Source organism: Manihot esculenta, chromosome 14, assembly GCF_001659605.2.
Source record: "Manihot esculenta cultivar AM560-2 chromosome 14, M.esculenta_v8, whole genome shotgun sequence".
NCBI lineage: Eukaryota > Viridiplantae > Streptophyta > Magnoliopsida > Malpighiales > Euphorbiaceae > Manihot > Manihot esculenta.
In genome coordinates this window covers 18,016,075-18,033,652 of record NC_035174.2, presented here as the reverse complement: position 1 = coordinate 18,033,652, position 17,578 = coordinate 18,016,075, and the positions used below count along the sequence as shown (strand labels likewise).

The 17,578-nt window shown below is 32.9% G+C and overlaps 2 protein-coding genes across 2 annotated transcripts; one reads left to right on the top strand and one right to left on the bottom strand.

The window, feature by feature from the left end:
• Window positions 1-5,243: 5,243 nt before the first annotated feature.
• LOC110600557 lies at window positions 5,244-6,738 on the top strand. The gene is made up of 2 exons (XM_043950101.1): window positions 5,244-5,804; window positions 5,886-6,738. The coding sequence occupies exons 1-2, from the start codon at window positions 5,541-5,543 to the stop codon at window positions 6,690-6,692; spliced, it is 1,071 nt and encodes a 356-aa protein (XP_043806036.1). The 5' UTR covers window positions 5,244-5,540; the 3' UTR covers window positions 6,693-6,738.
• Window positions 6,739-9,475: 2,737 nt separating this feature from the next.
• LOC110600556 lies at window positions 9,476-11,072 on the bottom strand. Its single transcript, XM_043950719.1, has 2 exons — window positions 10,805-11,072; window positions 9,476-10,758 (listed from the first exon to the last, which is right to left on the bottom strand). Exons 1-2 carry the CDS (start codon window positions 11,070-11,072, stop codon window positions 9,476-9,478), a joined length of 1,551 nt encoding a protein of 516 aa, XP_043806654.1.
• Window positions 11,073-17,578: the final 6,506 nt, after the last annotated feature.

Here is a 17,578-nt window from a genome sequence, read left to right as displayed (position 1 = left end):
GTGAAGGTACATGTACCGTGGAGATGAGGCCTCTGGAGATCTGCTCGCGGACGATATGGCAGTCGATGTCCAGGTGCTTCGTTCGCTCGTGAAAAACCGGGTTGGCCGCGATGTGCTGGGCTGCTTGGTTGTCGCAGTGAAGAGGAATGGGAAGATGTGGATCGACGTGAAATTCTTTCATCAGGTAAGTTATCCACTTGAGCTCGCACACTGTGAGAGCCATACTTCTGTACTCGGCTTCTGCAGAGGATTTACTAACCGTGTTCTGTTTTTTTGTTTTCCAGGATATTAAAGATGGTCCGAGGAATATGCAGAAACCGGTAAGTGATTTCCGGGTCATCGGACAGGAAGCCCAGTCAGCATCAGAGAAAGCTCGGATCTTGAAATCATTCTGAGCTGGGAAGAACAACCCTCGTGTTGGAGAACTTTTCAAATAGCGAAGTACATGAAGTGCGGCGTTCCAATGTGGTTGGCGCGGTTGTTGCATGAACTGGCTGAGGTGCTGTGTCGCGTAGGATATGTCTGGTCTTGTAACTCCGAGGTAAAGTAACTTGCCTATTAACCTCCTGTATTTATCTGGTTCAGTTAAAATAGATCCTGTTGTGTTATCAAGTTTGAGTCCTTGAGGTAGTGGGTTGTCAGAAAGTTTAGCTTGCATACAACCTGTTTCTTGAAGGATGTCTAATAGATATTTCTTTTGGTGAAGAAATAATCCTGCCTCAGAACGTGCGATTTGTAGTCCCAAAAAATACTTGACATATCCCAAATCCTTGATAGTGAAGGCTTTATCAAGGTGAGATTTTATTTCTGTTATATCCTTTTCTGATTGACCTGCTATAAGAATATCATCAACGTAAACAAGTAATGTTAAAAATCTGCCTTCCTTTGTTCTTGTGAACAGGCAATGGTCAAAAGGTGATTGTTTGAAACCAAACTGGGTTAAACATTGGGTAAGCTCCTTATTCCACATTCTGCCTGCCTGTTTTAATCCGTAGATGCTTTTGATAAGTTTGCACACTTGTCCTGGTTGAGCTTTGTCATAGCCTTCCGGAGGTAGCATGTATAAATCTTCTTCTATATGACCATGTAGGTATGCATTGTTAACATCAAGTTGATGTATAGGCCAGTTCTTAGCTGTAGCAATTGCCATGAACATTCTTACAGTAACCAATTTGGCTACTGGAGAAAAATTGTCAGTGTAATCAATTCCAAGTAATTGATTAAAACCCTTGGCCACTAGCCTAGCCTTGAACCTGTCAACTGATCCGTCTGGCTTATATTTGATTCTAAAGACCCATTTAGAGGCAATGGCTCTTTTTCCTTTGGGTAAAGTTGTTAAGTACCAAGTATTATTCGTATCTAAGGCTGTTAATTCGTCTTGCATGGCTTGCACCCAATTGCTATCCTCCTTAGCTTGTGAATAAGACTTAGGTTCATAGTTTATAGATACATTTGCCACAAAACTCAAGTAGTGAGGGGTAAAAATAGGTTCAGAAGTAAAACAGGGGTAGAGATATGGAGAATTACCTGTGGTGTTGTTGGAGAATGCGCCAGGATTAATAGGACATATAGAATTTGCCACAAAGTCATTTAGCCATCTTGGTCTTGTAGGTAACCTTGTGCTTCTCCTTGTGTGTGTAGAAGCCCTTTCTTCTAAAAATTCTGGGGCTGGTTCAAGATTAGCAGATGCTTCTCCTTCATCTTCAGTAAATGCTTCTCCTTCATCTTCAGTTGTAGAATTTCTATTGTATGGTTCATTCTCTTCTGTTATTCTTAAAGGTTCATGGGGAGGGCTGGTATCTGTATGTGGTGTTATTGGTATGGTTGGGCTTAAGTCAGGTTCAGGTATTATATTTGGCAACATGGTTTTATGTGGGTCATAAGTGTCAGGTTGTGATCTGAATGGGAATATGTCTTCATAAAAGATGACATCTCTGGAAATTATGGTTTTGTTTAGGTCTAAGGCATAAATTTTGTAAGCCTTCATTCCTGGGACATATCCAAGGAATACTCCTTTGAAGGCTCTTTCTTCAAATTTGGTTTTGTGGGGTAAAGTATTGGTTGCAAAACATAGGCATCCAAAGGTTTTGAGTGAGTTTAGATTGGGTTTTTCCTTATGCAAGCAAGCATAAGGTGTTTCCCAATTGAGTACTGGGCTTGGTAATCTGTTGATGATGTAGGTGGCTGTGAGTATGGATTCTCCCCAGAATCTTTTTGGTAATTTTGATTGAAACATTAGAGCTCTTGCAACTTGTAATAAATGTTTGTGCTTTCTTTCCACTACTCCATTCTGTTGTGGGGTGTATGGACATGATTTCTGATGAATAATGCCCTTTTCCTTTAGCCACTTACTGCAATCTTGATTCACAAACTCTGTCCCATTATCTGATCTCAAGTTTTTGATTGGCTTATGAAATTGATTGTCCACCATAGCTATGAACTGTTTTAACACAGCAAATACAAGTTGTTTATGCTGTAGTAAATATGTCCATGTAGCTCTAGTGTAATCATCGACTATGGTCAATACGTATCTTGCATTTGAGACTGAAACTACTGTATATGGGCCCCAAAGGTCCGCATGAATTAACTCAAAAGGTGCTGTAGATGTAATTTTGCTCTTATTAAAACTCAATCGTTGCTGTTTTGCAATAGGACAAATGGTGCACACATGAGAATCACAGTCATTAGCTCTTATTACATTTAGATGCAATAGTTTGTTTTTTGATGCATGACCTAATCTTCTGTGCCAAACTTCATAATTGCCTTGAAGTCGTTGAGATGCCAATGCTGTGTCAACTGTCTTTATTCTGCTTTCTTGATGGCTAAATGATTCTTTATTTAGTCTATACAATCCTTGGTGCATTCTCCCAACAGCCAATAGGTGTTTAGTCACTAGGTCCTGCAAAATACATTGGTTATGGTAGAATTGTATAGATATTTTGCTGGTTTGGGTGATTTGGCTAACAGACAGTAAATTGTATTTAAAAGTAGGTATATACAGCACATCTATCAATTGCATATTCTGGTTTAAAGGCACTGTTCCAATTTTGGTGATACTTTTCATGCTGCCATCGGGTAGGGTTACTATACTTGGTTTATTGAGAGTTCTGAGGTTTAAAAAAAAAGATAGGTCATTACACATGTGAGCTGTGGCACCTGTGTCTATAATCCATTCTCCTATATTTCTATTTTCATAAACCTTAGAGTAGCAAGAAGATGTCATACCTGCAAAACCAGTATAGTTCACACAATTTGCCTCATTGCTGCCGGTTGTAGTCTGGCCATGACTCTTCATGTATTTCATCATCTCTTGCATTAGTGACTCCATATTCCAATCAACTTTGCCTTGCGTGTAATCATCATTGCAATCTAGAGGTGTTTCGGACACATAAGCTGCAACATTTTCTTTTCCTTTGTTTCTTTTTAACTTGAGTTCGTTGAACCAATCTGGATATCCATTGAGTTTAAAGCAGGTCTCCCTCACATGGCCTGTGGTTTTGCAGTAAGAACAGGTTCTGTCATCCTTCCTTTTGAATTGAGTTTTCCATGTTCTGCCTTTATTGATTCCTGAAGTGTTTGCTGTCATTGCACTGTTCCCAGCTTCATCATTTTGTGCTTCCCTCTGCTTTTCAATTCTCAAGATCATGGAGTATGCTTTATTTACACTAGGCAGTGGTTCCATGATGAGAATTTGATTCCTCACATGATCATAAGACTCATTTAAGCCCATCAAGAATTGCATTAATTTGTGTTTGCCTTCTATTTCAGCAAATAATTTTGCTACACCACATTCACATACTGGAATTGGCTCTAGACATGCATATTCATCCCATAATTTTTTTAATTTTGTGTAATACATCATGATATTGTTGTTTGCTTGACTGACATTGCTGATTTCTTTCATTAATTGGTACATCAGGGGACCATTACTGTCTCCAAATCTTTCTTTTAATTCTTCCCATAATTCATAAGCATTTGTGGCATATAGAAAAGCCTCAGCCAATTCTTTTGAAAGAGCATTCAAGATCCAGGACATTACCATATTGTCTGCTTTCTGCCATTCCTCGTAGTTTTTGTCATCTTGATTTGGCATCTTGCATTTTCCATTTATGAATCCTAGTTTATCCTTTGCTTTCAAAGCTATGACCATTGATCTGCTCCAGGTGAGGTAATTGTTGCCATTTAATGGAGAGCTGACGAGGGTCATACTGGGAGAATCAGAGTTCAGCAGCTTCATCATTTTGTCATCTTTCTCTGCTTTCCCTGGCACATTTTCCCCAGCAATTTCTGCCATTGTAATTGTTGAACAGACTGTGTGATTTGGGAGAGAAAGAGAGAAAGAAAGAAAAAAAAAACTGAATTCTCTCAGATCTAGATCTGAGTTTGTTGGGGTAGTTTACACAGGGTGTGCTCTGATACCATGTAAAATTTAGCTGATATTGAAATGAAAATAGAGCAAAAATGTATATCATTGATCTGTAAATTCTCATGTTTATATACACATTTGGAAAACTGATTTCTAACTAACTGAGTCTTCTAGAATTTTCATGAATTTTCTGGAATTTCTTAGAATAAATACATCTTGTCCAAACGGTGTCGTTTTGCATCTGGGTTTAATTTTGTCATTGCTTCTCTGTGGCGTCGTTTTGGCTTTGGCGCTTTGGCAGTGTCTTTTGCCTTTGTTCTCTGCGACGTCGTTTGGGAGAGACAGTATATAACATCTCTTCAGTGTGTGAGGCACTATTAGGTGTTGTTCCACCTAATAGTGCCATAAGAGGTTGTTACTTGAAGATGGTATGGCTAGCTGAGGAGTTTAGTCAGCTTCCAGATGACCTCGATGAGGAAGTTGTGTAGAGGTTCGCACGCGCATACATCATGAGGGTTATTGGATCTATTTTTAGTGATACATCAGCTTCACGTGTGAACCTTATGTTTTTACCTCTGCTAGCCGACTTGGATGAAGCCGGCAATTATAGCTGGAGTGGTGCATATTTGGCATGGCTGTACAGACAGTTATGTAAGGCGACAGATCCTAAAGTTATGCAAATGGCAGGTCCATTGTTCATTCTCCAGATATGGGCATGGGACCGTATCACAGCAGTTTCGCCGACACTGTTCGTACGAGTACCACATCATGATGCTCCACTAGGCAACAAGTATGTGTTATTAAATTAATATTTTTTAATTTCTTTTTTACTGTAATATGTAAAGAAATACTTGCTAATACAATATATTGTGCAGGTGGAGTAATGCCAGGCAGATAACGGAGGTCATCACCCACGTACTCGTTGAGCTGCGTTATCAGCTAGATCGTTTATTACCCGAGCAGGTAATATGGAAAAAAGAAATTTTAAATAATTTAAAGCTACATTAATTTGTGTATAACAATTGAATGTTAATTTCAGGTAATTTGGGAGCCATACAATGATGCGCTTATTGAGTCGTTACCTGAATATTGTCGGCAAGGACGACAAATTTGGAGAGCTGTAGTGCCATTAGTATGCTTTCATATTATAGAGTGGCATCAGCCTGATCGGGTCATGCGCCAGTTTGGTATGCAGCAGCATATTTCCGTTGAACCTCAACAATCTGCTGCACTCCATGATGTTGACCTGCGTAAGAGCGACACAAACTGGGCTGAGGTGCACTCCCATTGGATTGCGCGCTGGAACACCCGAGATAGACGAATAATTACTGCACCGCCAGTGACAGGGCCACTCCATTTTCATTCAGAGTATATGGAGTGGTACCGAAGGGTGTCCAGACGCTGGATTTCAGTTAAAGGAGCGGCATTGGGATCAGGGGTAAAAAATTAATGCTGTTTAAAGTCATTTTCAATAATAATTCATTATTAGATATAATATAATTGAATACTTTTATTGCAGGAGGATGGTCTGGAGCATATGCACGTTATGGCGACAAATCCGACCACGGGGAGCATGGCATCTATTTGCGACCTCCTACAGTCTGTTTCATTCTGTATGATGGAAGAGAGGAGGCAAACACAGCTCCCAGCTCCATATCCAGCACCTACTCCACCACACATCACTGTTGACCAAGATGACCCACCCATTCCAGATTTTGTTTCACGTGGAAGACGGGGTAGAAACCGTGGTCATGGCAGAGGTCGTAGAAGGGATCATCCAGAAACAGTAGAACGTGATAGCGATGTGCATCCAGTGCCTCCCCCCATACAGTATCACCAGTCCCAAGATGAATACGAACATGCACCGAGTTCCTCTAATGTGCCACCCATGTCTTCTCATGTACCTTCAATGTATTATCCTTCCCAGAGTCAGTTCATGGGATGGACGCCTGGTTCAAATACGATGCCTTCATTCACTCCCGGTGCGTATGGTGTACCATTTACGCCGATAGGATCTATGTTCCTTGCATTTCCACCAGAGCCTACGCATGATGCTTCTACCTCTAGGCCGTTTCACACGTCAGGCGGCTCTACAGAGAATGTGTTTGCAGGATATAATCCTGGATTAGGATATGGCCAGGCTGGTGTTAGTCATTTTGGTCAGTCTGATCCTTCTGGTTCAATGGTGCAACATCCAGATGTCAGTGCGCCGACACAGGAGGATCTGGAGCATCAACAGTTCCTCGCACCGGGTCCATGGCAAGGTCGATTACGGGCTCCACATGAGAGGAGACATCGAGGGTGTGGGACTGGTGATCATGACTGACTGCGAGTTGAACATGTATGTATGAAGTGTTTCAATTAAAATCTTTTGATCATGTTTATGATTCACTTTCATTTTTTTCATTGCAGGTGTAAATTAAACATCACCCCTATGGAGCCTATGGAGGCACTGGAGGATGCTGATACTTAGTTTATTCCACATGTTAATTGGGTGAGTTTAATTTCTTAGTTTCACTATCATGACCTTGTTTGCAGTTGTTGTACAAGTCCTTTATTGTTTTTGTTGGATAGTTAGTTCATTATATTCTATGATATTGATTGAGTATTATGCTTCACTTTCATGTTGATCAGTTCATGTGTTAATTATACATGATATGTTCTTGTCGGAGAAAAGATAAAGCTGCTTCTGAGTTAAATACACATATCACTTTGGTACGTTAAATTAATTATCTTGATTTAATTATGCTTTAGCAAGATTTTGCTATGAGTTGAAATTGGGTTGATGTAAAAAGATGTGTATGAGTTAAGGTTGAAGTTTATATAAGTGTGATGTTTCTATTAACAGGTGGAATTAAACCCATATTTCAGGGGAAACTCTGCCGGATTTTTGGTATAAGTGGCAATGATTTACATTTCAACAGGTCAGCATTATTGAGGCACTTTTGATTTTAACAGTCGTTGACTCGTTGATTTGTTTTTCCTCGATAGGTTCTTGGTCATTACTCATCAGATGATAGCCTTTTGAAGTTGTAAATGACTACAGATGATAGAATAAGTTACGAAAAGACTGAAGTTGTCGGTATAGCATTGGAATTTTATGCTTCATAAGAGCAAATATATGAGTGGTTTCTCGTATAAAAAATTTATGTAATTGTTGTTTGAATTTGTAATTATTGGTGCGAATTTGTAATTAACATGTGTTGACTCAAGTGGCGCTTTGATTTCATATTGGGTTGATTTCATAATTTTTGTTAATTTATGGTATGATTATTTAGTTGAATTTAGTATTGAATGCATAATTATTGAGATTTTATATTTTTATTAAAGAACAAATATTTGTACACATCAATTAAAAAAATATTTCTTTGAACTAGAAATTAGGGGAGCACAGAAACTTGCATGATACAAGATATTGAATTTATTATTCAATCTCCATTTATATTATTTCAAATATTTTTTGGGTGAAAATTCTTAATAAATAGAATCAAGGAAGAAATTAAAATATTTTTTAAAAAATTATTTTTTTATAAAAATAAAAGTAATTTTTCATAAAATTTTATTAAGACTTTTATAAATATATTTATTAATATATTTTAATTTTTAATTAAAATTTAAATATAAAAATTAAATTATTTATTTTTATCTCTATTTATTTACGAAAACATACTTTATGTTGTTTGACTTTTCAAATTTTCGTAAAAATTAGTTTATATAATTTTAAATTATTTTATCAAAAAATATTTATTTCTTATTTTTAAAAAATATTATTAAAACATTTATATATAAATATTTCAAATATATTTTACTTTTAAAAAATTAAAATTAAATTAAAAAATAAATAAAATTCTATTTGTTTTAAATAGTTTAATTAACTAATAAAATTTTATGATAAGTAAAACTTAAGTTATCCACAATCATGAGTCATGATTCCGTCATATTCGGCTGACCAACTGTGAACTTTTACATCAACAGCAAAATTCTCCATAACAACCAATTTTAAAATTATATCAAATAATTTATAATGTAATTAAAAATTTTTGATAATGTAATAATTAACTGAATTTTGTATAATATTTATCTACTTGATTCCCCACCCATATAAGTTTTTTTATTGTGCCCCACCCTGCCACAAATTGAACAATGGACTCTGGACGTTTCTTTAATTTTGTTTGACCTCCAGTCCATCTCATTACGTATTCTAGAGAACCTCGGTCGTCCCTTCTTCCTTGTTCTAGAAATGTCAGGCACGAGAGGAAGTCCATCTGCTGCAGGCCAATAGTCAGGATGTCCAAGAGGATGGAACGTGTAGCCGTAACATTGGATTGTACGATCCAATTTATAATAGTCAAATACAAATTGTTCGTAGTCAATTGAATGTGACATGCATGCAGCAATAGCATGAGAACATGGTATTCTTATCTCCTGAAATTTGCCACAAGTGCATGTTTGATCCATGAGTTTGACCACTTGCTTTTGCCTCCCATTTGCAGTTATTATTTCGCAAACCATTATCTGACTATTGAATCGCCGGACTCTATGTCCATTTGCTTTAATTGCATTAGCACGCAGTGTGTCACTACAATACTAACTGAAAACATACCCTCTGCTTTGTTGTTCCAAAAATATTGTCCTCCGCGTATCAAAATAATGGACACATTGAAAAAATATTTTTTCAACCATTGTCGTTATTGGCAACGCCCGAAATCCTTTCATCATGCCGTTTAGCGATTCTGCCATGTTCGTTGTCATCACGCCATACCTCTGTCCACCATCATGCGATCTCGTCCATTTCTCTAAATTTATCTTAATTGCCCAATCGTATGATTCTGGGTGCACCTCCCGAATATTGTTCATTGCATCATAAAATTTTCTCTTCTGATTTTCATTTGCTGATATCCATAACAAGTTTATAAAAGTTAAATTACCACGAGTCATAAGTGACATTAAATTTAAAATATTAAGTAAACTTCGTATTAAAACATGACACATACCTGCCTTGCGCAACGCTTCCTTTATTGCTGCATTTTTGAATGTCTTATTATAATTACTCAGAACATGTCTGATGCAGAAACGATGATGACCAGATGGAGGTTGCCACCAATCTTTCTACATCGCCTTCAGAATTCCAGCATGGCGATCTGAAATTACACATAAATCTTCTCGATTGGTCACGAAGATCCTTAAGCAATCCATAAACCATGACCAATTGTCACCGTCCTCCTTATCAACAATGGCAAAAGCTAATGGAAATAGTTGATTATTTCCATCAAGTGCGGTTGCACACAATATACACCCGGTATATTTTCCGTACAAGAATGTCCCATCGATTGAGATAACAGGTCGGCAATGTTTAAATCCCTCAATCGATTGCTTAAAAGCCCAGAACATACGGTCAAACACACGACACATCGGATTTAATCGCTCATTTATCCAATGTGGATTATCTTCGATCATGTATACTGTTTCTGGGTTAAAATGATGAAGAGCAGTCATGAATCTACGCAAACGACTGTATAATTCATCCCAATCCCCATAAAGCTGTGCAATTGCCTTCTGCTTAGCTTTCCATGTTTTCTGATAAGACGGCTCGTACCCAAATTTATCCCGCACTTCAGCTTGTAGGGCAGCAATTTTTATATCGGGCTGTTGTTCAATTAATGCAAATATAAATGAACAAATGAAATTCTCATCCAATTGGCTATGGTTTTTTGTTACCTGAGGATTTGTACACGTGTGCGGTCCATTGTATCTCGTAATTTTCCATACATCCTCCCCTTCTTTCTTGGATGCTCGAAGCCTCCATGCACATCCACTGTCTTTGTCTTTGCACTTTATAGAATATGTCTTCTCCCTTATTTCATGATAATAGAATTGATGGTGATGTCTTAGATGATATTCTTTTGCAGCAGCAACCACTGCATCTCTCGAAGAAAATATCATCCCAACTGAAAACTCTTTAGAAGGATCCCAAAAGTAACGACCTTCTGGCTTATCATAAGGATCCACCCTCAGCAAATCGAAGTCTATTTCTGTATATGGCGGAGGATGAACAACAGGCACAATAGGATTAGGAAATTGTGTGTTGTAATATCGAGACTCACTCCCAATATCCTCCTGTCCATTATCATCATCATCATCCTCAGTAGACATCCATGAATCATCGTCGTCCTCATCCTCATCCTCGTCCTCGTACTCGTCCTCGTCCTCATTCTCTACTGTATTAGATAAATTAAATGACAGCCCTGCAAGACTATCACATAAACCATAATCATCAACTACATTATGCTCTTCACATGGTTCATCATTTGATTCAACGGCAGTTCCAGATGGACCAATATCAGCATCCTCATTTGTAGTATCAACACAACGAAGTATCTTAACATATATTTCTATACCAGGTATACCACCAATTTGATACTAAGTAATTAAACATACTAGACACATCATCTTCACCCCATATCTCCATACATTCAAATTGTAAGGATCCATCCACAACTGTAGGCTTTCTAAAACTAATCGTCTCTATAAATTCATTATTTTCGGATAATCCAATTGCACGAGCAATTTTACCGACCAATTGATTAAAACTTATTCGTTTACCCAATTGAATAATTTTTGAAAAACCTCCATCATAATCGTAACCATTACAACTATTTATAACATTACCATCCCAATGAATATTAGCATATGCAGGAACTGCCATTTCTCTGCAAAAAATAATAAATAATAAATAATTTTACCACCATTTACTATATACATAAAAAAAAATAAAAATTTAGAATATAAAATATTTAAAACTTACATGCGTTTCTTCTTTTGTATTCGAATCGATAAGAGTAGAAATAAAATTTTTGTGAGATACAATGTAAATTTTGAGTAACTTATGAAATAATGGATGGGGTAATTTATAGAGAAACCGGAAATGGAAGTGATGTATAGAGGGATAAAGTGATTAGTATGAGTGATTAGTAGGAGTGATTGTTGATTGGGAGTGATTGGTGGGATAATTTATAGAGAGACAAAAAATGTGAGTGATGAATAGAGGGATAGAGTGATTAGTAGAAATGATAGGCGATTGGGGGATGATTGGTGGGATTGGGGGGTGATTGGTGGGATAATTTATAGGCGGGAGTGGGTTCTAGTTCGACACCAACACTGTCGAACTAGACTCACAGGCTGTACAGAGCCACCAACATGCATGCAGGGCCACATGCATGCCCCTGCGTGCATGCAGGGCCACATGCATGCCCCTGCATGCATGCAGGGTACGGCCCTGCATCAGCTCTTCAGCACAGTGCCGAAGAGCTGATGCTATTAAAATAATTTCAAAATAAAATAATTATTTAAAATAAAAAAAAATATAATTACTTTATTAAAATAATTTTAAAATAAAAAAATAAAAAAATAAAATATATTAAATATTTTCAAAAAATATAATATTATATTTTTAACGTTATAATAAAAATAAAATTAAAAATGAGTTATTAATTTATTAATGGTTAAAAAATATATAATTTTAAGTATAAAAAATAAATTTAATATTAATATATTTTAATTAATATCAATAAATATATTTTAATTTAGTATAAAATTTTATTAATTTTTATAATTTTTTAAATATATATTTATTTTATAAATTTTATTTTCACAATGATGCTGCCGAACAAATTCCTGTAATATCACATTCATACATGCATGTGATACCACAGGAAAGTGTTCGCCACTGTAAGTGGCGAACACTTTTCCTGGTCACGCCTCGTCAGGAATCTCTGACGAGGCTTGTTTTCTGTGCATGTTCGCCACCTTAGGTAGGTGGCGAACATGCCATGCAGCAGAATTGTTCGCCACTTTAAGTGGCGAACAATTCTTTACGCCAGGCTGGCGGCCACGGGAGCAGATTGCACTGCTCCCATGGCTTGTTCGGCACTCAAAGTGCCGAACAAGTTCAGCAAAGGAGAGTTCGACACCCATGGTGTCGAACTCTTCCTTGTTCGACACCCATGATGTCGAACAACCGTGTTCGGCAGTCAGACTGCCGAACAGGGTCCGTTGATACACAGAATCCGAAAATATTTTCGGATCTTGCGTGTTTTTTAAAATATTTATCCATTTTTGCATGATTTGAAAAATTGCTCCAAAAAGTAGTTGAAATTGAATGAAAAAACTATTTTATTCACGGAAAGAAAATATGGTGACGTTTTAATAAATTTTTGAAAATACAGAAAATGACTTATAAATAATGACAATATCCATGAACTAAATAGTAAATTTTTCAAAAAATGAAAAAGGGTAATAATTGGGAAATTGCCCTCTACTCATAAATGTGGCTTCACCACTGATCAGCTTCTTCTGAGTTGATTTTTTTTATTTTTTAGATTAACTTTTTAGATAACCACTAATCAGTTCATCTAATTTAATTTTTTTTTTTTATCTTTTAGATTAACTTTTTTAGATATAGGTTTTAGTATTTGTGCAAAAAGTGACAATGAGAGAGGAAATGCGATAGTCATAGATTCAAAGTGATTGTGATGCATTGGTATATGTGTTTACAATTACGAAAAGAGCAATCTCGAATAAGAACTCATGGTAGATCAAATTAGGAGAGAACACTTTTCAGTTTAAGTCAAAAAATCGAAACAAACCAAATTTATTCAATTGGTTCGATTTTTCGGTTTGATCGGTTGGTTTGATTATCTTTTTAGAAAAAAAATTGATTTTTAGTTTGATTTATTTATGTTAAAAATTCAAAACCGAAAATAAAAGAAGTTTTCTCTCTTAGCCCATATAATTAACTAAGTAATCCTATCCAACCTAACCCAAACCATCCCACCCACCCCAATCCTAACTTAAAAGTTAAAATCTCAAAATCTAAACTATCTAAACCGTTCCTTATAATCTTTTTACCAAAACGCACAAAGCACCTCCACCCATAGCAGTTGCAGGCCTTCCATGACCATCGTCCCCTCTATGGAAGCAAGTTGTCGCCCCCTCTAACAATGCAAACGCAAGTTGCAAACGCAAGTCGCCACCGCCTCTCAATACTGTTCCAATGAGTTGGTGATAATAAAGGTTGGAGACTGTGTACATATCATTGTGTTGAGATGTATTGTTTTGAGATGGGGTTATTATATTTAGATGTTAAGCTTATTTGGATCTGTGAATTTATTGATTTGAGGTGTTTGTATTTGGGACTAGAGATTGAGGATTTGAGAATTAAGAATTTTAAAACCGGAGTGTAATTGGTTGAAATTATAGATTTATTTCTTGTAAAATTTACAGGTTTGAGATACGTTGATTTTTGAAATTTTAGGCGATGATTATTATATAATTTTTTAATCTACTTTATGTAATTTGTTTGGGATTTATAGTATTCCAATAGATTGAGAACTTATATATAAATTATAGGCTCTAATTCTATTTGTTATTTGTTTAACCTCACTTTGAAAACTCGTTGCAATGGAAATTCAAGGGATAGAATAATTGAGAATGAAATTAATATAGTTTTTGATAATTTTGTATCAATTTGATTATTCTTGCATATTGATTTGGTTTGGTTTAGATATTTAGGTGATTCAACTTTTTGATTTTTCAATTGCAAAACCAACTGAATGTTCACTTCTAAATCAAATAGGAGGTTGCGAGATATGTCTAGTGATTTTGGAATGGAAAAAGCCAAAAGGGGAAGAAAACCAACTTTGTTTATGGACATCAAATCTTCATAGAGTACAGGTTGATAAACAAAATTAAGCTTAACAAAACCAAATTGGATGCTCTTTTAAATTGAATAATTTAAATGAATTATAGAAAAATACTTAAATAAAAATTATTAATAATGAAATTTCCTCTTATTCCCTCGTATGGATTTCTTAATGCTTGATTTTAAAAAAATATATATAAAATAAAGTGAGAATAATTAAAAATTTATCGAGATGGCCTAATGAAGACCATTTGATATTCAAGTTAGAATTAACACAGATTAAAATTTTAATAATAAGAAATGCCAAGAAAAATAATATGAAAGAAAAGAAGAAAAAGAAGCTAAGAAAAAGAGAGGGGAGGGGATGGGAACCCTCTTATCAAGGTTTGCTGACCTAGGAAAAAGGAGGCTCTATACTTTACCTATATGTTTTGAGGCCTTTATCTTACCTATATGTTTTGGTATATTTTTTGATGAGTCTATTTTTTAGTTAAAATAATATTATAATTTTTATATATTATCCGTTATTATTTAATTCTATTAATTATATTTTTTAAATCATATAAAAATGAAAATGGAACTAAAAAAATATTTTTATTCTAAAAGGAATAACACAAAAAGAATACAAAATTAACTTTTCAATGTATATTGAGGGTAATTTTCTACTCAAATGAAAAGAGAGAGGGAGAGAGAAAGAATCAAACTTCTCTCTAACTTTAGATCTATCCTCCATCTACCATATTTAATGAATTGTTCTTTTGTCCCATTTGAGATCTTATTCAAAGAGTGGGTTTCACTCCATCTTCAAGTGAAATTGTGTATAGATTTTGATTTTCTTTGTGGCTAGATATGGAGTTTTTAATTAAACCAGGAGATTAATAGAATCAACGAAATAGCTTCTCATAGTGAAGGCGAAGGCTCTGCATATGGTTTTCTTTGTGTTGTTTTGTTGTTTATTCGTAGCACTTGCATTTCATGGAGATTATCTTTGGCATTGACACCTTTTAAGGATGTCTACAATGTTGTTGGTTGTAGAACTCAATTCCATAAAGCCTGTGAGATTGAGAAGAGTAAGAGCTTTATCTTTCCCCTTGACGAGATTCTTCATTCTTTGTTATTCTGTGCATTTTGAGAGGATGGGTAATTTAACTTCAGCAAGAGATTCATCTTAATGTAATCATAAGCTTTTGGGTGTCTATCGCTCTAAGATCTCTTACGTTTTTGCTTTTTTGTTTGTGAAACATTAGTTATGACTAAAAAAGCTGCTAAACAGTGAGAACAATGTTGTAAATGGTAAGATATCTTTCGTCATGGATCAATCCAACAGTATAGGGTTTATTTTACTGGGTAATGTATATTTTATAATAAGATATTAAAATTATAATATTATATATAAAATTAACTTAATTAGTTTTTAATTTATTACTTGTAAATAATAAATTAATTTATAATTATAAAAATTAAAAAATATAAATAAAAAACAAATCACTAAAAAAATAAATAAACATATAATATTACATATTCATATCACTTAAAGATAAAATATTCTTGTTAGTTTTATAGCAATACACAATTAGGAATGAGCAGTATTCAGTTCAAATCGAAAAAATGGACCGAACTAAATTAATTTAAAAATTCAGTTTAATTTTTTATTTATTTCGATTCGGTTCGGTTCGATTTTTAATTTCAAAATTTTCAATTATTTCAGTTCGGTTTGATTTTTAATTTCAAAAATTTCAGTTATTTTGATTCGATTCGATTTTAATTAGAAAAAATTAAAAAAATCAAATTAAATCGATTAGTGATAATAATATATTATTTTTAATAATATAGGTAGATTAGATTATATTAAAATTAAAATATTTCAATTAAATTTTAAAATATTAAAAGTAAAGTATAAAAATAAAAAATTTATTAAAAATTTAAATCGATCAAACCAAATCAAATCGGACTGATTTAATTTAATATTCATAAATTTTAAAATTTTAATTTTCGATTTATTCAATTTAATTCAATTTTAAACCAAACCGATGGATGTTAACCCCTGTACACAGCTCCTTTCTTCTTCTACTTGTAACCCTATGATCTTCTGCTCCTCTTACAGAGGCTTATAAATCTGATGAATTTTTTTGTTATAACTCACCTTCTGATTTAAAACACTAAAATTATAAAAGTAAAAATATTAGGTAGAATAATTGTTATATGGGTATTTATATATCAGAAAATAAAGATAAAAATTGATATATATGAGAATAATAATAAAGTTGATATGATATTAAAATAGGTTATTTTAATTCAAATATAGAATTAATCTAATTTATAAATTATAAACATTACAACTAATAAATTTATTATATTTTATAATTAGATTTAAATAAAAATTTAATTAAATTAAAATATTAAATAATAGTAAATTTATTTTTTATTTTTTAATTAATTATAATAAAAATAATTGTGAAATTTATCTCATAAAATTTCAAATATAAAAATTATTTTTACAATTAATAATATAATTTTAATTTATATATTATTAATTTTTTTACAATATAAAAAATCTTAAATTCAAATGAAGAATTACTTACAATATAATAAATCGTAACAATATAAATTTAATTTAAAGTTTTTAAATATTAATAAATTCATATATTTTATTATTTTCTTAACTATTTTTTAAAAATAATTTAATAAATAAAAAAATTCCTCCATTCAATATATAGTATAGATAAATTATAAAAATTACAAAAGTTAGATATATTTAAGTGAAATGATTTTTAAATTATTAGTTCACTAAAAAATTAGTGATTTATTGTACTTTTTATTTTAATTTTTTTATTTCATTAATATTTTTAATATTCATTAATTAAATTTAACTTCTTATTTTAATTTATACTTCAAAAATATAAATTTATTATTTTAATAATCTTCTTATTCTTTATTTAATATTTAAACATGTTATTTTAATAATTTTTATTTTAAAATTAATTTAATGATATTTAAATTAATTTAAATCTTTACTTTAAACTTTCTTAATAAACTTTAAAATTAATTTAAAATAAAAAAATTATAATATAATATATATCCTTATTTAAAAAAATTAATCTTATTATATTTTTTTATATTTTTAAGATTTCTTTAACTAACTAAAATTAATTTTTAAAAAATATAATTTTCATCTGTTTTAAAAATTAAATTTTAAGTAATAAAATTATCAACTACTTAAATTATTAAATTAATTAATTTATAAATAATTTAAAGTTTTAAAGGCATTATAGGAAATTTCATTATTCCCCTCTTCCACTTTTATATATAATATAAATATTAATTTTACATAAATAATTATAATTAAAATTTTTTTAAAATAAAAATATTGACATTAAAATTATTAATATTTATAGTAGAAAATCTATTAATTATATTCGGTCATTTTAATAAATTAAATAAATTAAAATAAAAATATAAAATAATATAATTTTCATATGTGAGTAGTTATTATTCTTTTCATCTCATAATTT